The 25172-nt window shown below is 39.0% G+C and overlaps 1 protein-coding gene across 2 annotated transcripts in view; it reads right to left on the bottom strand.

Annotated features, from left to right (window-relative positions):
• Positions 1-25172, bottom strand: part of TRHDE (thyrotropin releasing hormone degrading enzyme) — a 224835-nt gene that overhangs the window by 82059 nt on the left and 117604 nt on the right. For both annotated transcript variants that reach the window (XM_075746924.1, XM_075746933.1), the window contains exon 7: positions 14537-14602. In XM_075746924.1, coding sequence (XP_075603039.1) covers positions 14537-14602 — 66 coding nt within the window. The remainder of the gene's footprint in view (positions 1-14536; positions 14603-25172) is intronic.

Below are 25172 nucleotides of genomic sequence, written 5' to 3'. Positions count from 1 at the left end.
GCCATTCATGCTTTTACAGATCTCTACCGTATGGGTCCTCATACCAGAGCTTGCTTTTAAACTGAGGACACCATCAGACCCAAACACTGCCCTCTATGCTGTAAAGTTACACCATCCAGGCTGATGACTTCAAAGCTAGATAGGGTTACCATGACCCAGCCTGAGCTGTCATTACCAAATCAGCAGCCTCTCTTGAAGTCCCGTTCATGGACAGACACTCAAAAAGGAAGAGAAAAGGCTTATACATATCAGTATCAAATACATCCCAAGAAGTATCAAAATAGGAGCCAAAGATCTAAACATACCCTGCTTGTCTGTTCTAAGAATGGAGTATAGCCCTTTTTTCCTCCTGGGGACCCATATCTAAGTTTTGAATAGCTTGAAAAGGGGCAGAAGACATGTTCTCATACACTGTAAATCTCCAGGGCAGGAATATTATCCACTCCTTTGCCTTTACATTGAGTAGAAAAGAACCAAATCAAACAGAAGAGAGATGCAAGCCACAGAACAGAAAGGAGGATGACACTGAAAACACAGCTGCCTGACTCTGAGCTGTGCTCATGAGGCACAGCTCCAAAGGAGGTGACTTAAACCCGCTTTCTCACAAACACATATGCCTAGAACCATCTGGCTGCAAGGCTGCTTCCCATCATAAACTTTCAAGTCTATCACCTTCGAAAGCTGTTCCATCAACTGGAGCATGCTGGAGCATGGAGAGACGTCTCAGCCACCTTCCTAACTCTCTGCTATAGCCCTATGGTATGTGTGATTAGAAAAGATGGCATGAAAAACTCCTTAACAACTCAAGACTCTACAACTCCTCCTTTCTCTCAGTGTAATGCCACTTCTAAACTTTTTCTGTGCCACGGGGAATGTTGAAAGAAAGTTCACAGATACTGGCATAGTGTCAGTCAACATGAAAATTAATCAAACGCACCCACAAAAATGATCATTTGGTTTTACATTTACAGCAAGCATCCTCTTGTAATATTCTTCTTATGATCCTGGCATTAAAACATGAAGCCACTCTTTGCCAAAAAGAATAATGGAATGTGATCCCTTCACCTTTATCAATAAAAAAAATTTAATCAGAAAATGTGGTTTTGTGACATGTGTTGTAGTAATTTTTAATACCAAATTAAAAAAAAAAAAATCCAGAATCTGTCATATCATGAAAACAAAGTCCAATTAGAGCACAACTAAAACCTAAGATCTTGCAAAAAAACCCAACAGATTTAAACTATAATGTTTTGCCACATAGTAATCTTAATCCCCTCTAAAAAAATTAAAAGGCTCAATGCTTTTGAAATTATTTTATTACTTGAATACTGAAGCAGATATTTTGATGGGTAGTACAAACAGGAGCACAGTGAAAAGTGCTAAAGGATTTTGAAAGATGTTTTTAGTAATGCTGTATTGATTAAGCTTGCAGGCCCTTTATTGTATTTGACCTTTTTTAAGAAAAAGAGATTGTTTATTTAAAAGGAAAAAGTCTTTTATCCCTTTGCAATCTTAGTTCTCTCAGTACTGCTAGGGATTGAGCGTCTTGGTTTCAAATAAATGAACTACCCCACCATCCAAACATGATAATGCTCACAACTAATAAAAGGTAGTGACTGATAAAGGCAAAGAGGTTAAGCAAGTGTAAAGGGGGAATAAGTCTCCAAACATGTATCCTACTTTCAGAGGAGACTTCAGATCTATAACCAAGAACTGAAACATCAATTCTAGGACCAAACTCCTTTCTCAGTTTAGCTGTACAAAGTCGATTGGTTGGCTGAAGGAACAGCTCCCAACTTATACCAGTGATGCTGAGATCTGAAACAAATGAACATTCGATAACTTTTCCTCCTAAAGATAACTGGGAAATTCCACTATATGAGTGAGGAAAAAGTAGCTAAATATTTTGGCATCAAATTCTTGTGGCTACGTTCCTCTGAACGCCCTCATTTCTCAGGGCTCAAGCAAGAGCAGTCTTGCCTCTACCTCCCTCTTTTGTCTTTTGTTGCTACTCCTGGGTGCACATTCTCCTCCCTTCAGCCTACAATATGTTCTTGTTGAACAGTTTTATACACGACTGCTGTATCTCACCGAAGATTTAGAGCTACTAATAAAAACATTTAGTTCAGGTGGAAATCAGGCTCTAAGGCTCTGGCTATCAAATCCAGTGTGTTTTCCCAGAAATTTGTCTACTTAACCTTAAGCCACCAAACACCATCTGACAGATGCTGACTCATTGACTATAACATGCCACCTTTTTTCCCCCCTTTCCTTCACACTGCTAACATCAAAGCTGCTATTGCATATTATCTTGACATTGCCTAACATTCAAATAAAAAAGCCGAGGCAAGGGTCAGAGGGAGGAAGCTACTGCATATGTTTGCAATGGTAAGTGACAAACAAGAGAACCAGTGGTAAAGTACTACCAGCATGCTACAAAGAAGTGAAAATTCCCGTAAGAGAAGATGACTAGAATAGAAAAGCTAATATAATCAACTAAGTTTGTTGCATTTTTCAGCTGTACAACAGACTAACCCTTGAGAAAGAGCCTTATGGAAGAGAAGGGATCACCCTCCTGGCTGGGCAGTCAGACAAGCAGTAGGGTATATTCATCTTATTGGTCATGGTAAACATTGTATAAGGCAAATCAGATGGGGGTTAACTCTGTGTCAGAATTAATTTGTACCAGTGATTCAAGCTGCAGAGCTAGCTCCAAATTGAAAGAACAGCTGTGATCAGACCACTTATCAAAGCAGTACTGCAAAGCCAGCTAAGAAAAAACCTGGAAACAGATTTTTCCAGGCCAGGTAAGCCAAGCAACTTCTTCACCTTTTACATCAGTTTTACTAAGAGTGCCCAAAACTGCTTCCAGGCAGTCTTGTCAGAAAATGCCAACCTACAGAATACACTAGAGTCATGGAATATATTTTAACTTTCATGAGCGAGTTCTACCAGAGGATCAAAAATGTTGATATCCTTCCTATACTTTAATCTACTATTGCATTAAAATGTGTTCCTCCAACAAAAAATTAAGTTTCTCACTGGCCAACAAGCCAAGAATCAAACTAATAAAAAAAACGTTTCAACTTAGGATAACAAAAAACAGCATCAAAGTGTTTGAAACAGCAAGCATATAAGGAATGCAAGGCCATGCCTGCAGTGCAGATAGTCCCCACCTAGTACTAAAATTATCACATCTGTTTTATATACAGACACAGCATCAAAGGCATTCCTGTACTCCCCTTGCTCTACAGTTTGATGACACTTTGGTGGTACAGCCAGACTAAATACCTTCCGCAACCTCTTCTCCTCCTTGTCCCCATCCCCCTATTTTTAAGGCTACTTTGCAAACTAGACATCTGAAATGGCCTGCATAGGAAGCAAATCTATCATTCTGCACCGAGGGTGCCCTTCCTTCCTCGATCAAGCACACCAGAAAGGACTCCAAACTCTTCCAGTGGTACAAATGAAGTGGTGCTGGGTGGCCATGCATGGATGGGAACGAGCAGCTGGAGGTAGCATTGAGGAAAACAGCACGCTGGCTTCCTAAGCCAGTGCCCTCTCCAGCTATGTGACAAATATTAGGAGAGAAACCAGGCAGAAAGAAACACAGTCATGATTTCAGAAGAGAGTTAAGAGAAAGATTATCAAGGTATCACATTTGAGGGAAATAAAAACTTTATTTTGAAGTGTATTTCTCTAAAGGAGACGCTCCACTGTGCAGCTAATGGTTGTTAGTATCATTGCTCATCAATAAGCTAATTTTTACAGTGAATTAGTTAACCTTCATGAAACGTTATGTATGGACACAGTCATTTGGAAATGAAGTAGACTCAACTCAGTGACTTCAAGTCACAATGAAAACACTATCATGAATTAAAATAAATGAAATACAGTTAACTTCAGTTATGAGTGTCCACATGGAGTTACAATGAGGTTTAGCTAATCCAATTACAATTCACATCTTTAGGTACTTTAGAATGAACTTTTGTGTGTCCCTCTATAAACACAGCTTAAACCTCATTTACTTGGCATTTAAAACAGAACTCTGAATTAGCATTTTAAGCAACTTTGAACAATCAAAGCACATAGCTCCAAAGGATAATCTTTATTTTCTTATTATTTCTAATAATTCTACACATACCAGTGGAGGTACTGTTGAATTTCTTCCAAACAGAAATTTCTGGGCTAACATACTTTAAAGTTATTAGTAATTTTATCTATCTCTTCATTTTCAGTTGTGTCCCAGTAAGATGTCCAGGACATAGGATTGAGGGGGTTTTTTATTTTTTTAATCTTCTCAAAATCTTTTTTTGTCTTTTTGTTTAAATAATAACACAAAAAAATATTTTATCTGCTCCATATACAATCATACTTTCTCAATTGCTAATTTATCCAGACTGTATTTGTACCATTAGCTGCATTAAGCAATTAAAAAAACTTAAGAGCAAGTAACACTTTCAATGCTCGCAATAATTCTACCATGGTACCACAGGAAAGCCGTGTTTAAAATGTCCACCATACACCATCTGACAGATCTATCACGAAATTCTTAGCTAACTTCTAGATTTAAACTCAAAAATAGGTAAAAAGACGTTAAAAAAAGGCCTGATGAGAGGTGTGCAACATACTTCAGAGGCATCACGCAAGTATTCACTTTAGCTGTGTTTTGCCTGCTCTTTGGGCTAGTATCTCAGTCAATGCATAAAATCCTAGAGAAGGAAATCAGTGGAATCCCATCAATGTACACCAGCTGAAATTCCAGCCCTTTATTTTCAAAAGGTATATTTAGATTTTTTTCACACACAAAAGTGATACAATGCTCGCAATCATCAGCAGCTGGAAAATATCCACTGTCAACATGTCATATCTGCAATTAAATCATTATATCCAAGCAGCAAGCTGTAACTACTAATCAGGAAGAGTGATACTGGAACCATATATGGAAATAAATCTTAATTTTCTCTAGAGCCAATGATGCTGAATAGGCCACATTATAATTATAGTATTTTACTTTGTCCTTTTTCCTTTGTAATTCGTAATACTCCCCTACGCTGTAACAATAATCAGATCAGCAGAACTGACATCTCTGGCATTATATGGGTCAATGGGATTTTTAGCATTGATTTCAGTGGGAGAAGAATTAGGGCAGTGTTGAGAGTATCTCATCCACAGTTTTGGAAGTCTAACATTCATTTAGAGGATAGAGATTGGACCTGCGTCCTGTCCCATCCAGGCTGAAACACAAGAGAAATGAGTAAGAGAAAAAGGAGGCAAGAGCCATCATTAAGTCAATGGGACTGCTTTCTTCACGCTACCTGCTTCTTGTTGATAAGAGACCAGTACTGTAAATCAGAACTAACCCAAATGAAATCAATATGGCCCTGTCATTTTCATTCCAACATGACAAAAGAATCAAACCTCAAACCACTGTAAGAAATGCAATTTTGCAATTAATACGTCTTCTGCATTGCAACTCACTGAATCCAACGTGAATGGGGCATCTAAAACAGAGTCAAAATTTGTACTCAGGCAAGTTTCCAGCTACTTTAAAATATATCCTGCTTTGCTGGGAATCCTTATTAAAAGATCAGAATTATTAAATGGAGAGGTTTATTTCCCTTGTAAAATTCAGCTTCATCTATTACCTATTAAGATGAAGAGGAAGGAGGTTCCATTTTGAAACACAGCAACAGCAATTGCAGTGTGGTGGCAAAACAGTTTGCCTGTGAAGTCTAAAGGGAACAGTTAGAAGGATTGCAGAGTTATTGCCTAGCAGAGTCTGATGGTATCTCCCGTGCAGTGAGACACCTGCTAGTATATTAAGCTTGGCTTTACAGAAAAATGGTTTTGATGTATTATTTGGTAGTGGTACTAAACCAGTGAGCTAAGAACAAATCTTACAGAAATAAAGTACTCTTTGAAATTGAACTGCATATATTTGACTGAATTTGTACATTCATTTTACTTCTGCCTTGTTTGGTTGTCTAAAACACTTGAACCTAAAACCAGATATTGCTCAATAAATATATTTTTAATGCACACAAAAACTGATGGAGTATTTTCCAGAGACATTTGAAGGGCACCTACTAATTGTGACAGGTTGGCTGCTGATTCCTCTGCATTAACTTGAACTATGCCCAAGGATTGCTAACCAGGCAAAAAAATCTCTGCTGTACTTTTCTGCAATACTTTTTTGTATAGAAACCCCAGAATTAGAATGAAATTAATGCTCCTTACTATGAAAAGGTCACCATAAATCACTTGAGAAAACTTATTATGATTTGCATGTTGCTGTGTCTAGATCATAATGATCTGCAACATTTGTACAGTAACAATGAGTAACAGATAGGAAAGCATTAACAGCGGAGCTTTGACTTTGCTTATAAGTTATGTGTTGTTTGTATCAACTGAGCAAATGTTTTTCATGGTGCAAAAGACCACTATATAATACAGTCACTAGAGCTGTATTGAATTCTGCAAAACGAAGACACCTTAAAAATCATTAACATTTACATCTGGCTATGTGATACTGTGTTTATCTAGCTATAGTAACTGAACTTTAAATTTGTGTAGAGAAAGAGAAAGGAAGAAAAAGGGGAAGAGGGAGGAGGAGAAGGAGGGAGGAGGAGAAGGAGGAAGGAGGAGGAAGGGGAAGGAGGAAGGAAGGAGGAAGGAGGAAGGAGGAAAAGGAGAAGGAGAAGGAGAAGAAGGAGAAAGTTTTGATGATGGCCTGTTTTATCCAGTAGGGATGCAGCTTTTTTCTGAATGTCCTTCACTGGGCTGAATAGAAGTAGATTTATTTAATTTCCGATGTGTATTAAGTGTCAACTAGGAGTTCAATCCTGCAATCTTTTTGCTGGAAATACCCCCTGACTTCCAAAGAGCTAATGGAAATTTTGATTGCATGAGGATGGCAGAATGGCGCACAAAACATGTACTTCCAGCACCCTGTAAAGTCCATTGTGCTGCCTCATAGCAACAGAGGCGAGGTTGCCACCGAGCTCCTATCAGGAAAACAGTCTAATTTTATTCCAAAAGAAAACATTTTCTTAAATAGCTGCTCAGCCTGCTGACGTTATCTGAGAATTCATACCTATCATTCTTCCTCTTAATAATTCCTATAATATAAAATGAAGGAGAAAACAGTCATAACTGCATTTCACATGCAACAAAATAAGAGAAGCTCACTGAAAGCACGCCGAGTGAATACGTACGCAGTACCTGTAATATGACTGATTGTAACACAGTCATAAAGGGTAATCCTGTTCTGAGGAAACAAACTTAACTAAATCATGTGTATACTAGTCATTTTTCTTTTTGTAAGAAGCTTTAGCAATGGAGCAACAAAGCAACATTTTATCCTAGCTGAAGGACAGCACAACTTCCTCCTAATGAAGGCGACACCGACTGTAACCCTGTTCTGAACGTGGGCACCGCGGACATCGCCGGCTATTGAGGCTCAGCAGCACCTGCCATTATCACTCTATAACTCTCCCTGCTGGGACCTCCAATGTGGCCAAAATGTAACAGTTTGTGCTGAAATCTTATCTTCAGAAAGTCAGTTTCTGAATTCTTCTCCAACATTCCAGTCAACACCAGAAAGAAAGTATGGAAAAATATTGTATTTTACCTTTTCTTGGCGCTCGTTCCTTTGAAAAGCTCTGCTCTCCCCATGCACTGGAGCACAGGTCTAAAGGTCTGAAGGAAAGTGATCTTGTTTCAGGAACCTGTTTTTTTCCTACTACTTGATCAACTGTAGGTGACCCAGCAGCTGGAGAGTCCCCCTCTCTCCCTGTACCGACGGCTCACAGCTGCCTGAGCTCAGAGGGAGGTCAGGGCCCTGAAGCAGAAAGCCAAGAGCCCATCTCTCCCTTCTCTCAGCGATCCCCAACAGACGAGGAAGAAAACTGTCTGATCCAAATGCTCCGGTAACAAAAAGCAGAGCAGAAAGGAGGGAAAGGAGTTAATATAACCAAACAGGAAAGTTCTGCTAATGTAACATTTTAGGAAAAAGCTCGGTCTGCACAGGACCTATGTTATACCAGACAAAAACCACCAGCAGTCATGACAGGTGGCTGCTATAATTGTGGGTGCATTACATATGGCCCCGCAGCCTGATTTGTAGCAGAGCTGGACACTGTGACTGAACCTGATGCAAAGTCTGTTCTGAATATCTGAAATACAGTTTATAATGCTAAATACTTTGACAGAACTTCTTCCTAAGTTTCAAAATAGATATCCAAATTTCACGGATCTTTTTTATTTTAATCACATATTGGTCCAATTTCCCCCCTATATGTGCAGGCACTCACTCTCACTGATTTATTAACAGCAACATTAATTGTATGATTGACATTTTTTGGAGGCCCACCTTGGTGCCCTAGAGGCTGAGGTGGAGCCACGCTGAGCACTCACAGCTGACGATGAAGCCAGTGGAAGCTTTGCTTTGAACACATAAACTCTTCTGATCCATAAGTGCTAAGACACATGAGAGGGAAAAGTGCTGCACTGGGCATCTCATATTGCATACTCCACACTTGTGTAAATTTCAACTTAAATTTCTGTGGGCCTAGATCTCCATTTATAAAATGAGGCGAGGACCGCCCCTTTCCTCCCTTTGAGGTTTATGTCTTCTGTTCACTAACTGTTCGTGATGCACTCATACCATACTGGATGGCGTTTAAGAAAATTTTATGTAGCAGTTAGGAACTGGGGCTACAAAGCAAATGAAAAGTATACAAAACTATTGAATAGAAGGACAATTCAGTTAGCACGGTCCACTTTGTGAAATGAAACAGACATTGTCCTATGTAGAAAACACTGGGCAACTGCATAATTAAAAATCCTGGTTAAGGTGCATACAAAAGAGGAAAAGAATGCAAAGATAAAATTAACTTTAGCATTTCTCAATAACTGTACATTTAAATCATGCATATTCGATCACATTTTTTCTTTAAATCGATCATATTTTGTCTTTAAACAGAAGCATTTTGCTATATACATAGGATACTCAAATCCTCCCGGAGCTAGAGGAAGGAATTCCATTTTTGGTAGTGATATCCTAGTCTGGCCATTACTATGCTGTACATCTTTAACACTTTCAAAGGAGCAAAAATATTGTGACACTGCAACTTACAGGAGTTTCTTATTAAACTTTTAATTAAAAGTTTCTTCTTAAACTTTTACTGACCTGATTAATGGTCAGTAAAATGGTCATAGTGGAAAAAGCTATAAAAAAAGTCCATAACACTGAATTAATTTAACAAATGTAAACGTAAAATCCAGAGTGATGTACATTAGAAGCATGAGAAATGCTGAGGGGCCAGAAAAGGCAAAAGATGTTGTCAATCTCATATGACATGCAGTGTAGAAAACAGTGATGTAAGCTCCTATGAGATTTCCTATGACTTCCTATGTCTTGCCTTTAACACGCTCAAGTTATCTTGTTGACAACTGTCAGTAGAATTGAGACAGTTTAAAAAATAAAGGGATCAGTAGCAACTAACTTAAGGACAGGTTATAGCCAGTATGCCCATGGCGATACTTTGGTGTTCACCAAGGTCATACATACACTTTGTGCTCTTCTAAACCAGAGGAGATGGGTGCAGAATTAGCTGAAAAGTACTTTACTCAATGTCTACTACATGCACCAGCTGCAACACCAGAGGTACTCCAGCTGTGAAGATGCTCTCGCCTAGTGGCAAAAGCTACATGCTCCCTCTGAGCAAAGGAAGACGCCAGGCAGTTCCAGGTGCACTGTTGATCTGGGGACAGCATCGCAGCTCATTGCTTCACTGAGCCTGATCCTAAGTTGTCTGGGGTTTTTTTCTTTTTACAGAAACTCTATTAAGAAGTCTATAAGGTTTTCTCATTTTAAACAGCATACGGCTAACTGCTGTGAATTGGAAATAAAGATATAATAAATAGGTATGATAAAATGGGTACACTGAAACCTGATTAATATACTATGTAAAAAAATAATTATAAAATACTCAGGAAACAGACGAATACATTTCTTGTACTGCTAGAGTCTTGGACAGAAGTGGCAAACAATATGGAAAATAGCACATTAGAGCTTTATTTTACACCTAGAAAGTTTCTGATAGGGTTTCACATTGACTGCCACACTTCCAACAGAACACAGGCATGCACAGAGGTGTCTAAAAAGCAGGAAATACTAAGCAGTGTGGATGAAAGAAAGTCTAACTAGCCAGTTTTATGATAGTAAAAAGTGATTGAAATCTGAACCTTGCTGTATTTAACAGCCTGCACATCACATTTCCCCAGACAGCTCCTTTGAAAGGTTGACCAATTTGTTTCAATACAGTGGCCACTCAACAGCACCAAAAAAGACAGCATATATCCAAAGCACTGTATGGAAATTCTTCTTCCAAATGTACAATGTGAAGCCTAAAGTACAAAAGCAGTTAATTTATCACAGAAGCAGAGATTCCTACAGTAACTAATTCAAACTGCTGATGATGCACTAAATCAGAGTGAGTGATGAACACATACATAGCAGCGAGTGAAGTTCAAAAGGATACAGATCTATGTGATCAATGAGCTGCCACATGGCAAATGAAATGCAGTGTTGACAAACGTACAGTAATAGAGATGAGGCTCCAAAATAATCTAACTAAGAAAAATTTAAATAAACAAGTGCAGAAATGTCTCATTAAAGAGCTGGAGGTGCCTCTTTACACACATCTAAGTACCAGATATTCAAATCACTGGGCTTTCTATATTTAATATGAAAAAAATATACCTTGCCATAAAGCAGTAAAACCTTCCAGGAAATGTAATACAGTGACACCAGTCATGTAAGCAACTGCCTATTTTAAGGACATAGACTAGAAACAACAGCCTACAGATGAAAATCTCACACAAATCTAATATTATATTGCATACTACTGCATTGAGTGATGACTGAATGATAAGGCCAACTTATGTCTTCTTCCTCTACCAATCTATGCAGTTCAGAAACATAATCAGAGCCAGTGGTGCTGACCAAGCCTCTTCATACTCTAATCACTGTCCTAGCTGATTAATGGCTTTTTGACTGTAAAGCAACAACACTTTGTAAGAAGAGTACTGGCATTCAGTGACATGCACCTCTTGAATTTCCCCGGAGCATAAGCAACTTTTCACATCATGAAAGATGTCGGGACTTTTAACAAGAAAGAAACCATCTACTGTGAGAAGGAAAGGTTTATTAGACATTTTCTACAAAAACAATAGCTGTGACTTTCTTGCATGCAAGTGTTACCAGCTATGGCCATTACTGTCATTATTCAATTATTCATTACAAGCAATATAAATATTTTTTCTTTTGGTTTTGTCTGTGGAGTGCTATGTGAAAACGGTGTGAAAGTTCTGTCTTTGTTACTGAATTATCTGTTTGAAAATGTCACATGATTCAAGACATCACATGTCTTTGAAGAGCTTCCAGAAAATCATACCTTCACTAGGTAGTCTCTCGGGCTGCAGTTTTATTGTGGAACTTCCACACTATAATCTAACGGTCTTTCACAGTATATTTACCGTGACAGGAACAGGCCAGTTAGTCTCGACAGATATGAATCTCTCTAAAGCCACCTGCGCTGTAAAACCGAGCATCTCTACTACAATTTTACCTCCTTGCAGACTCCTCAACAGAACTGTTAGGGATCATATGTACCTTTGTATGTTTGCTCATATTCATTGTTAAAGAATATCCAACAAAGAGCCCCACTCTCCTTCATCAACTTTTTTCTTCCCATTTTTAACACAATTGATTGTTTTCTTTGACATATAAGGGATTTTTCTCCCCTGAGCTATCTTGATCTGCTCTTCAAAAAGTCCACCTGCCAGGTGAGAGCATGTAATTAGATTTAAGAAAAAAGTGGTAGGGAACAAAAAAGGTAGCTATCCCATTTGCTTCTTGCTCTAAATTTTATCTTTTCCTCCCCTTAACCCAAAGGTCAGCTTATTTGTGGTAGCTTCTCTTATATAAAAGCTCTAATTCTGTAGCTCTTAATTAGATGACGAATCATACCTTGATATCGATGAAACCACAAACACTCAACGCAAACACAAATAAAGGGTTACTCATTATGGTTTACTAGTGTAATAAGAGTACAGGAATACTCTTTTTCGTCATCTGTGAAACACTAAGGACATACTTGATACACTAAAAAGAACTGAAGTAATATTAATGTTATTAACGCTGATGTGGTCCACGTACTGGAGGCTAATGAAAAATAAAGCAAATAAGATAAAGTGAAGGTCCTTCAGAATTCAGTTACTCAGCAAGCCATTAGAATGAGCCAGGAGGAATGAAACATCAAGTGCTCTTTCAGAGTATTTGTTATTTGAAGAGATTTATAAATAGGAGTAATAAAGACTTGATTTTGCAGCTATCCTTGAGAAAGGCCATTTAATTGAATGTTAGAATTCTATGATAAAACTGGATTCAAAGGAACACAATGCTAAATCCCAAGTAATGGTACCACAGCTAAAGAGCTAAAAAGCCTAAATGAATGCATGATAGAAGAGGTAAACTAGTCCTCCAGTTCCCTCTATCATTAGCAAAGCTAGCCACCCAACTCTACAGTGGAGGAGCGCTATTTTGTTAGATCTACAAAACAAAAAGAATTAAATAATTGACAGACATTTCCAACTGTAGAACTTGAAGCTTATGAACAAGCTTATGAACTTCACGTTGTTCAACTTGGAGACATGCACATGGAAAATCCATATCTGGATTTCGAATAGTTTTTATAAAAGAAGTTAGAACATCATCTTCCTACTGAACTGATGCCAAGACTTTCACTAGTCAGCTTTTCACAGTTAGAGTTTTCATAGACTTTCATTAGCAAACAGAAGAGTGTCTATTTAGAGCAGAACTGGTGAAAAGCAGAAATAATAGGAAACCACTCAAATCAAAAAACAAAGCTCTATTACAACTTCATGGTAATTATGATTATTTAATCCTTGCATAGCCCTATTCTTTGATCTGAACTTTTTTCTAAATTTATTTCAGGACAACTTTCACACTGTTATTTCTCAGACAAACGTATAAGAAAATAGAAAAAGGAGGTTTGAGATGTATGTATAAACACTTTCCCCTCCTGAAACCCTAAGTGACATACTTTTTTTTGCCAAAAAAAAAGTGCTATTGAATTTCTGTATGAATATATTTGTGCAGGCAAAAGCTTCTGCCTGGAATATGGAATTTGCTGGACTAAGGACAGAAGTCTTACTGGCGTAAATGAGATGATGGTTTTACCCTTGACATAAACAATATTTTACGAAGGAAACTTTTGATTTCAAGTTTTCTTGCCTGGATAAGAAGATTAACTAACTGATCTGACCTGGTGTTACAACTAAGAAAATGAGCCAACTGGGTCCTGTGAATACGTTATCCTGCAAACCCTGAATGTCCTATAAACTCTCCAAAAAGACATATTTTGCTAGCAGCTTTCCTTTCATTGCCTATTGCATGGAACACACCTCTCTGACACAGCCAATGCATTTATTTAACTTTTGTTTTATATTTTATCTTCCAATTCATTTTGGTTAGAGATAGAATTATTCTGTTAAAAAATGACCTGATCCCAGATGTAGTTTATTTAAATTTCAAAATGAAAAGCTTACTAAGAACAGATAAGATTGATTGCTCTTTCCATCTTAGCATAATTGTATTTCAGGTGAACATCAATTTACTTTAAAGGACACTTCTAAGTAGCAGGCTGCATCATACATAATTCATCAATCACAGCTGCCTGTAACATGATTTACTCAAGCAGATTTCAATGGAATAGAGGGAGTTGCATTGTTTTTTATGCTTTAGCTTGTTTGTTTTTAAATAGTTTACAAAACACTCATTTGTGCTGAATTATTGTTGAAAAGAGTTCATCCTTGGCAATCAGCATGTTGAATTTCTTTCTCTTCGTACAGAAATGGTACCTCTTTAAATTTCTTTTAAAAGGCAGAGCGAGTTTTCAAAACATCATTAAGGTAGAGAGCATTCCATGCTTATCAAAGGTAAAAATAAAGCTCAAGGATTTTGCTATGGGGGAAGGGAAGGCAAAAATATTTATCTGAAAAGCATTACTAGTTTTAGGGCTGTGTATTTTCTAGCTGGCTTGACATCACTTGTTATTATTTGTTATACCAGCATACAAATGCAATTGAAGAGAAGCAGCTCTTTCCTCAGGTAGCCCTTCACACAGTTGCCACATGGATAAAATGGCTTTTACATGGCAATCTACACAAAACAGACGCAAAACTGTGTGCCAGTTAAACTGCAATCGCTTGACACACCAAGAAATACAGGTAGAACTGGGGGCACCGCCTTGTGTGTGCCACTACTCAGCATCTTCCATCAAATTCATCTTCAGGGACGTGTTGGTGCTTCAGGCGGTACTGAAGTAAAGAAACATTTCCACAAATAGATGCAAATACAGTTTAAAAACAAAAAAGAGAGAAAGAGAGAGAGAGCGCAACTGCTAGAAATGCACACCTACACAAAGACAGAAATGCCTTTACTTACTTGTAAGCCCATCTGAAATACAGAGTGACCCATAAAGTTAGCTAACATTCGAATAAGAGCTGCACCCTGTGGGAAATAACAGAGAAAAAAAGAAGTTACCAGTTCTGCATGTCAGTATTATACAATAATAACAATCTGAAGTAGCCATTTCCATCCTACATTATCATCTTAGAAACTTGCGATTAATATATTCCTTACTTGTGCTGGAATGAAAAAGAGAGAGATGATAATGCAAACGCTTACAAGGGGAAGTGAGGAAGCAGACTGATACTGTTACTATCCTGCCTTGTATACCGAATAAGGTGCAGGTCATAAAACACACTCTCCACTGCTGGAGCACGGATGTGTCAGCTCCACAGCTGGGTTCCCCCAGCCCTTCTGTGCACTCAGCAGTACTGCACAGTTTTAAATGAGGGCAAAAACCAATGTCTATGCTAAATTCTACCATAGTGATTATTCATAATTCTTTTACCTTTGTTATACTACTGTAAATCAGGATTTAGTGATACTACTTTCCTTTGTAAAAGCCTTCAAGATCTGATGATTTGGAAGTGGATCGTTTTCATGAGAATTTTATAAGACGTGGATATCCATATTTGACTTATTAATAGTCAGATTATTCCCCACACTGTCATGCAAAGAGGTAAGTGCTTGCATAACACTCTTTCTCTACTTATACCAGTTCTTATCCCTTTGCCCCTTCAGGCAAAACAGACAGATGTAAAAAATTTCTTTTGTTTGACAGGTGATTCTAATTCTCAGTACTTACACCAAGGAACAGATAGACACTTGCCAGAGCAGCTTTCTTTAAGACATCCCTTTTGGGTCTTCTTACTCCCTCTCAGAACCACAATTGCTGTGTATTTTCCCCTTGCAGAAGTGCTCCATTTCAAGCAGAAATATCTTTGAAGATCGCATTTGATGATTTACCTACAGTATCCAGCTTTGCAACCCAATTTGAAGGCAACAAGCCTTCCAATCCCATTAATCAAATGTTATACTTAGTAGAGATCGCTGCACGAGAGGGAGGACACTTTTGATTTAACGTCAGCAAATCAAAGGCCATAAGAAAACATGGCGCTAGAACTCAACAACCTCAGCTACACATGTAGGTTCAGGAATTAGACCAATGCTTAATTAGAAAATAGTTTTAAAAAAAGAAACATTTCACAAATTCAAAAATTCACAGGTTCTAAAGCCAAAAGGACTATTACAACAATGTAATCAGACTTCCTGCATTAATAGGGGTCAAACAGTAATTTAGGTAAAAAACTTACTGCTTCTCTTTACACAATAGCATCTATTTTAGGAAGATTCAAGAATAGGGAAATGTTTCACAGTACTACATAACTTGTCACAACTAATATTTATTGTCACCATGAAAACGTGCACCTTTTTACTAATTTGATTTTCTCTAGCTTCAGTTTTCAGAAGAAGATTTTATGTCTTTTTCTGCTAGATTAAAGTTCAGAATAGTTTTGGAATTTAACAGTTGTCCAATTTTTAGACCATTTCACACAGGTTCCACTGATTTTCTGTAAGTTCACTATTTCTGAAGTACTGAAGGGATTACCTGTAATAACCAACATTCTGAAATAATGACATAAATAAAAAAGATTTGTAAATTATTAGTAAATTGTAAGAAAACACCACAAATTCTTCACACAGGCAGCAACAACAAATAATATATAGTTAGCAAAGTAACCGAAGCAAAAAAAAAGAAAAAAGAAGAAAAAAATCATTAATTGAGGAGACATTTGTAGTTGCTTGTAAGAACTGAACAGTGTATAAACCAAAAGATGGTGTTTGCATTATTAACACTATGCTATGTTTTTATGGTGGTACATAATCTTACTGGGAGACTAATCATATCTGGAACACACAGCAACATAGAAAATAATCCCTATCGAAACATTATTACCTGAGTGGACAGGACCATAAGTCAGGAAGCATTATTACTCTTATTTTACTAGAGGAACAGAATGAGTAAAGTTCTCAGAGATGTTTAAGCAGATGAACAGCAGATAAATCTGTCTAATCAGATAAACAGGAGACCAAAAAAAAAAAAAAAATAATAAATAGACCCTATTTATCCTATAAGTAACTTGGGCAGGAAAACAAAAAACACCTGGAACAGAGCCAAAAATATATAAAATATAAAAAAGATCAGCCTAAATACTTAACAACAAAGACATTTTTCCACTCATCACACATCTCTTTTCCTACTCACTTGTTAGCATTCCAGGGTTCCTTTGTTTCTTTTTCACAGTTTAAATTTCACATAGTGGCAATGGACATGTATTTATATAGGCACCTTAACTCTACTGATTTCTGTGAGAAGTAAGCAAGCGAACACCTTCATATGATCTTGCCCATAGAGTCATCTTCTATCCAGAGACCAAGAACTGTCAGATACACGTAAAAAAATTATAGAATTCCTCTCATAGGTAACATTTAGCCACATGTTGGATGGAACTATGGCTGGCCTTTAGGCAGCAAACAAAATTTAAAAAGCAAAGACTGAATAAGAGATCCAAAGTGCAAAGGCAGGACTATCTCAGGATCAGTCTCCTTTCACAGCTACTTTAGAAGTACTTTCTACCAATTAATTACCTTCAGGAAACCCAGAAGTCCTCCTTACAGCTTCCAGAACAATACGCTTGTCCTAGTTCTGCCATCTTCCCCACACAGGGAAAGTAAATGCCTTCTTGACTTACTTGAGGAAGGGATTCTAAAAAAAAAGGGGGAAAACACAAAAACAGAGAACCTCAAGAGGAAAAAAACTGTCTTGGGGAGAAGGGAGGAGAAATGGGAGCAAATGCAGACCTTGGTGCGGAGGGAAAAGAAATGGGAGGAAGAAAAGGGAGGAAACCACTCATTTCACCTTTCTTGCACTTTGAGAGCAGGCAGAAGAGAGGACAGGGATACATTTGTAAGAAAAGCAGAAATAATCAATACATTCCCAGCTGTGGGAAGGAAAGGGAAAGGCAGTAAACACTGGCACTCTGACTGGAGATGCAGAGAAATAGGTTTGCAGGCAGAATGATAAAAAGCAAGAGGTATGCAGAGTAAATGGCATAAAGAAGAGGGGCTTATTAAAAAGAGGAGCTTGGAAGATGACCCTAACCAGAGGGTCCTGGGAGGTAAAGAAGGTATGTGCAGTAAGTTCAGTTACAGGAGTAATAAAATACATATCCTTGGGGTCATCTGAATGTCCCAGTGTGCTAGCATTTTCACTGCCTACCTGCCTAGGAAGCAGTGAACTAGATGGAGTTCAGAGGACCTACACTTCCATACCTTCTGAAAGCTTCTCTGACCTAGACCTAAACCTACAGAAAAATCCTAAATTACAACAAATCCGTCCTGCTGCAGAGGATGCCCTTTGGAACCTGTCACCATCGTTCCCTGAATGCCCTGGCACGCAACCGATCTGCTCCCCATGTCACTCTCAGGGCCACTTCTGCTCTGCCAACATTTGTCCAACCGAGGACACAGGGAGTCTTGAGAAGCAAACCTGGCTCTCCTATAGGGCAGGATGGCTATTTATTGATGATATAAGTGCTTTCCTCCAGGCAGTGGATGACTCGGTACCTTGTCAAGAGCTAAACCACACTGGTTTAACAGGTCTAGTGGAAAGCAATTCTTTCCTAATCAAAAAATGTACCTATGCTCCTGCCAGTGTAAAATCTGACTCACCTTAAGCCATTGTACCCCATCTTAATAAAAGTCTACTCACAAATACACTAGATATTCAGTCAATGATTAATGGCACTACCTGGCTCTGATGAAGCACTGCTCATTAGCAGATCTCATAAGTGCTTCGTAAGACATTGATATCAAGATGCTCCAAATTAAAGGGAAACTGAGGCATGTCATAGTGAAATTATTCATTGAAGATCACCAGCATGCTCCTCCTATAAGCTGTGACACAGTCGACGCTTCCTCAGCCTCAGCACTGTGACTCCACTGCGATAGGAAAGGGGGGTAGCATGTGTCAGCTACTCCATGGAACTTAACTGCACACACAGTCCTGCTCTGCAACTGCTCTTGGGAAAAGGCACGCTCGCGGGCAATTAGCCGACGCTGCCTGAAGTGCTGTAAGTTTATGCTCTTTCTTTCCCTGAATAAACTTGTTTGCACTCTCACACCATGGTAAAGACCATCCATAACTAAAATTAGGAGCAAAATTCCTTTATGTATGAGTCTTTGTCTTTGAAATCTACAAAATACAGAGTCACAGTTAAGGCATTCAGTCTAATTCTCTCCATGCCAACATAAAATACCATGATTGCAACCTTGATGTCAGATTAAATGAACCTAATTTTTAAAGACCCACTCCTACATTTTTTGATCCTGTAACATCACTACAGGTCACAATTATTTTAAGTTCATTTAATTATCTGACTTATTGAATGATCCAATTTTATTATATCTGAATTCTTTAACTAATTGTTTCACTTGGAACTTGCATCCTGTAATCATTTCTTATACAAAAGAGAGTACCAAATGAAATTGTCTTTAACAGGGAAAAAAAGAAAAGTCTGATGTATGAACCCACAAAAGTATGAACCCACAAAAATATGACTACTGCCCACAACACAGTACCGTTTTACAGCCAGATGGGAGGGGATACGTCTGACTTAATGCACGTATCTTTAGCATCTGTGTCTACAATTACTTCAGTTATTTAGACCTCCTTTAGTCAGTGAACAGCACCGGTCACTCCTGGGTGCACTTAATCTCATCTTCAAGTCGACCTCCAAACAGATCAGGAGAATTGTACCCTAAAAGCACCCATGTCTTGTAATTCACTCCAAAAGTAGCCTTGGGTGACTAGCTCATATGTACATATCTGCATTGCTGACATCTAAAGCGAGGTGAGATGATTAATTCAACTGCATTGTCCAAAAAGGCCGTACAGAGACTGATTCCCCGCTCTGTTACAAAAGTTCTGTACTACTAAGTAGTTCCCAAGAATTTCTGAATTGCGGAGATAGAAAACTGGTGTGTCGCCATCCTTTTCTATATATACATATATCATATCTTGGTTTATTCTACATGTCATACTTACATATAAGAAACCCAGCAAAGACAGGTATTCAAGAGGGGGCCCTCAAGAGAGGGCAGTGTGGTTGCTAGCTGAAGGTGGATGTTCTGTACCGAGCAGACAGCAAAGAAAAGCACTTGAAATAATGAACTGGTGAAGCAGCTGCAGTGAAGGGAACAATACAAAAATCAGTAAACCAGCACACAGGATTATGTAGAGGCTAGGAGGGAAGGGCAAGGGGCCATGTGTGAAAAGATACGAATAAGCTGGAAACTTGTTCAGTGTTATTCTTTTAAGGACCAAAAATTTTGTCGGTATTCTAAAAAGTGCTAGCGAGAGAAAAATGTCACCAACACAAAACAAGAACCATGAACTACAGCTGACTCTTGCGAGGGTGAAATAATCTATCGTTTCGTAAATGTGTTGGAGTGGGGGAAGGAAAAGAGACCATAAAAGGCTGACACAGAAAAAGCATAGCTCTTCCATCCTCCTTCCCACCAAAACTTGACGTTTTTTCCTAGAACATCAACTTCTTTTTTCTTTTTGGTTCTGCTTTTGTGTGTTTTGTTGGTTTTGATTTAACCATAGGATTGAAATTCATCTGACTGAACGCAGATGCCTACATTGTAGCTCTCTGATGCTTACTCAGTTGTATACAGCTGAGCCAGCTGCCTAGACTCCCTTTAAAGGCAACAGAGAGAGAAGCAAGCACTTCAGCTCATCCTGATTCATCTCATGCAAAGGCATGCATCTAAAATAGGACAGATGAATTTCACCCTAAAAGTGCCGGTTCATCTTCACTGATGATACAGGGACGTTAGAGTCAATTGCAGGAGTCTACACAATGAAGATCCCAAGTGAGATGATGTGGTGGGTTGACCCTGGCTGAGGGCCAGGTGCCCACCAGAGCCGCTCTATCACTCCCCTCTTTCATTAGACAGGGGAGAAAAGGTACAATGAAAAAAAACTTACGGGTCGAGATAAGGACAGGGAGAGATCATTCTCTAATTATCATCATGAGCAAAACAGACCGAACTTAGAGAGTGAATTCATCTTATTTATTACTAAGCAAAACAGAGTAGAGGAATGAGAAATAAAACCAAATCTTAAAAACACCTCCCCCGACCCCTCCCATCTTCCCGGGCTCAACTTCACTCCCGGCTTCAACCTCCGCCCCCCTCAGCGGCACAGGGGGACGGGGAGTGGGGGTTACGGTCAGTTCATCACGCGGTGTTTCTGCCGCTTCTTCATCCTCAGGGGGAGGACTCATCGTTCCCCCGCTCCAGCGTGGGGTCCCTCTCACGGGAGACAGTCCTTCACGGCCTTCTCCAACATGAGTCTCCTCCACGGGGTGCAGACCTTCAGGAGCAAACTGCTCCAGCGTGGGTCCCCCACGGGGTCACAAGTCCTGTCAGCAAACCTGCTCTGGCGTGGGCTCCTCTCTCCACGGATCCACAGGTCCTGCCAGGAGCTTGCTCCAGCGCGGGCTTCCCACGGGGTCACAGCCTCCTTCAGGTGTCTCCACCTGCTCCAGCGTGGGGTCCTCCACGGGCTGCAGGTGGAATCTCTACACCCCCTCATCCTCCCTCCATGGGCTGCAGGGGAACAGCCTGCTTCACCATGGTCTTCACCACGGGCTGCAGGGGGATCTTGCTCCGGCGCCTGGAGCACCTCCTCCCCCTCCTTCTTCACTGACCTTGGTGTCTGCAGATGTTCTTACATCTTCTCACTCCTCTCTCTGGCTGCAAAAGCGCTCTCTAACTGTTTTTGTCTTTCTTAAATATGTTATCACAGAGGAGCTGATTGGCTCGGCCTTGGCCAGCGGCGGGTCCGTCTAGGAGCCGGCTGGCATTGGCTCTATCAGACACAGGGGTAGCTTCTAGCAGCTTCTCACAGAAGCCACCCCTGTAGCCCCCCCGCTACCAAAACCTTGCCACGCAAAACCAACACAGATGATATGAATCCCTCTGAAGATATTTTATCCTGCAACTTAGAAAACGTGAAAGCGTAAACAGTGCAAAAAAACCTCCCTGAGTTTGCGAAGTCTGAGACAGCATCTTGTAGGCTCACCTATCCATTTATCTTACATAACGCCAAATATCAGGAATAATAATTACACAGACCTCAATATATCTCTTTTTCACTGAATGTCCACCTTGCCATCCCTGTTTAAGAATGAAAGCTGTTTATTTTTATTTAGTTCAGAACGATCCCTTTTGTGACATAAAAACTAAAATCAGGAAGTATGCTGGTATGAGTAACACCATCATGGTATCCAAGGTGTAAGGAGGGAGTGAAGTGCTGAGGAGAGGAGCATTGGACTACCAACAAAAAATATATAACTGAATTTCTAAAAAATAAAAATAAAATATACGTCCATTTTCCACAAAACCTCCGCCCATCCATTTTGCTGCTTCTTCTCTCATTTAAAAAAAAAAAAAATCCAACTAAACCCAACATTGAATACAGGTGATTTATTAACATTCTTCTATTGTGCAGTAGTCAGTTCAAAATCAGTCTTGATTAATATGTAATAGCACCACTTGTTTTCAAATACAATGGGACACAGATAGGAGGCCTACAGTTATTTTTCTGCATGCTGGTATCCCTGCAATTCAGGATTAGGGTTACTTTCTCTCTAACTATGGCAATGTGAGTTACTCTACCCTCTATCTCAATTACACTAGATTTTATTCATACAATTGTTAGAGCTATTATTATCAATAATGTCTTATAATCGCTTTCATCTTCATCGATTAAAACAAGGCTCAGACCACATAGAGGCATTCACAAAGGTACCATTCCTTCATAAAAAGCTCCTGATTTAAGATGAGAATCACTACACAAAGTTGGATGGCTATTAATATGTACCTGATATATACTAGTATTCTTTTTTTTAATGAATCAGTTACACTATATGTACATTAAAAAGTTCCCTCCTTAAACTATTTACCCTGAGCTATAGGCGAGGTGCCTTATCAAAGCCTTTTTTTAAATCCAGTGTCTGCTAACTCCCCCCAAGAATGCCAACTGGTTAGTGAGAGAGAATCTCCCTCTGCAACAGCTACGTGCAGGCAAGACCAAAACATGTATCCATGTGCTCAGTTACCTTACTCATTATATCCTTTGGAGACTCCACCTCGCTGGAGAAGGAAGTCAAACTCACCAGCCAATAGCTCCCAGGACCTCCCCTGGAGCCCATTCTGTATATGTGCACAGTTCTCTGGCACAGTGGCCATTTGTACGGATAGTCTACATCACATTGCCGGAAGGATTGTCTACGTCACTGCAGCTCCACATCTGGTAACCTTCAGAAGGTGTAGGTGGATGCCACTCAGCTCTGTAGACTTCCTAACAACTAATTCAGCTCTTTTAGTTAGTGTTTCCCATATATCTACCTGAAATTGATAGTACCTGCAACCTATCTGTTACGAAGAATAAACCGAGCATGGGAATCAACTCATTCTTCAGCAGGAAAGCCCAATACAACTAATTCACTGCACTTCTTTGCTATATGCTTAAAAATCTGAGTCCCCCTTTTACACTTTAGCCATGACATGGCTCCGCACCCAGTAAGACAGAACCATACCTGCTGTATATACTCAAGTAAGGCATAAACTATCTTAGCAGAATCACTTAAGATCACGAAAAACTTTCAAATTTTGGCTAATGTGTTTTGAATAATGGTTGAAATGTATCTTTTCTTCATGCCACGTGCTGAAGAAAGATTTTTTTAGAACTGCTAATGTAATAAAAGCAGCATACGAGTTGGGGTTTTTTTCTAAAAAATGTTGAACATATTTTTACAGTACTCTGTCAAATAGCAGACTAAGGGCATCCACAATCAAATGGGTTCTTAAGTAAATGAGTATAATTTCATTTCAGTTCAAAGTTCCTGAATTCATACATTATTCTTTATTTCTGAAAATCTTAGATAATTCTGTGATTCTAAGTTCATTTCAAATATTAGAAGAGCATGTTACCAAGCACTCATACAAAGAATGCACATTTGCACATTATTTTTGTAATGTGAATACTAGCCAACAAGTAATATCCAAGTCACGTTTTCCAAAACAATCATTCTTTGTTGGTACTAAGCAACCACAGCTGGATGCCCCATGAAATTTAGCTTATTGGGAAAAACACAGCATGAATTAAAGTGAAAGAACAATGTACATCAAACATGTAGCAAAAATGTGACATTTAAAAAAGAACTCTTATATAGAATTAAAAACCAAAATGAAATCTGTCAAATCCTGGAGAAATTTAACACAAAAAATATGTTTTGACTAAGTTACATCTGCAGAATTTGATCAAATGCAGATACAGAATAGTGCATATGTGTGTAAATGAATTATTTAAAAACTTGGTCAACTGAACTGCTGTGTAACATGACATGTAGCGCACTGAATTAACTGAACTGTTACCCACAGCACGTTAAAGAGGAGGACCAAGACATGGGAGAAGTCTGTCTGTAATGTCTGTTGAGTGACTGGTGTGACCTTAAGCAAATCAATGGACTTCCCTCAGTTCTCCTGTAAGAACAACTGAAATCTGGGTAACCACTTTCGAATCGAGGCATTGCATTTAAACTGTGCTTCCTTAAGCAAATATATTCACCACACATTCTTGCTTTTTCCCTTTCTCCCCAAGAGAAGTCCAACTATTCCTCAGCTCCCACTCAGAAGGTCATGCTGAAATGTATTTTACCTTCCTACCTTTGTAATCTGAACCATCTTTCATAGTATATGGCCTTACCCTGATCGTCATGGAACAAGAGTGTCCTGTTCATGCCATCAGTTATAACATGGTACTGTGGCAGACTCCTGAGAGACCTTCGCTAACGTCCTCCTATCGAGCTGTAAAAGCAGAGATAATTGCAAAGCCTTCTCTGGAATTCTTCAGCTGTCTCTATCCAAAATATCTCATCTCTGGGAACTGCAGAAGTACTCACTGAGAAATTCTTTTCAGGGAATTAATTAGACTGTATCATGAATCACCAGCACTAAATCCCTCTTTCATTTTCAGATATTGAGCACTGTAACACACCAGTTTGGCTGTTTTCTATATTCTTCAACAGCACCTCCAAATACTACAAGGAAAATGAAACTTAGTGCGTGTGAATTTGATGGGTGTGAGTGCTTCCTTTTTTGATTAGGATAACAGAATGTATATGTTTAAAAAAGCAAACATGTGCCTATGATTTCCTTCCTATGGCAGGAATGTAAAATGTTCAAATGAATTCCTAGAGGCTTTCCCTTTGGAAAACCACATAAAAGCCATAAGAAGAAGGAAGGAAGGAAGGAAGGAGACAGGTATATGCAGACGATGCAGCATACTAGTAAAAAATGTGACATAAGCCTAATCCTGAAGTTCTTAGTCCGGGCCACCATTTAGTGACATACTGAAGTACCTTAAACATGTAAGCAACCCAGCTTAAATTCCACAGGTTACATACATAAAATTAACCGTATAACTACGTACCTGGCTGAATTTGGGTCTGACTGGTTTCCCTGCACTTGGTAATAAATTGTTAAAAAGTAAGGGACTACACTCATTAAAAGGAGCCCAAAAAAACTATCCCAACTT

This window comes from Balearica regulorum, chromosome 1 (assembly GCF_011004875.1).
Source record: "Balearica regulorum gibbericeps isolate bBalReg1 chromosome 1, bBalReg1.pri, whole genome shotgun sequence".
In the NCBI taxonomy this organism is placed as follows: domain Eukaryota; kingdom Metazoa; phylum Chordata; class Aves; order Gruiformes; family Gruidae; genus Balearica; species Balearica regulorum.
This window is presented reverse-complemented; position numbering and strand designations above follow the sequence as displayed.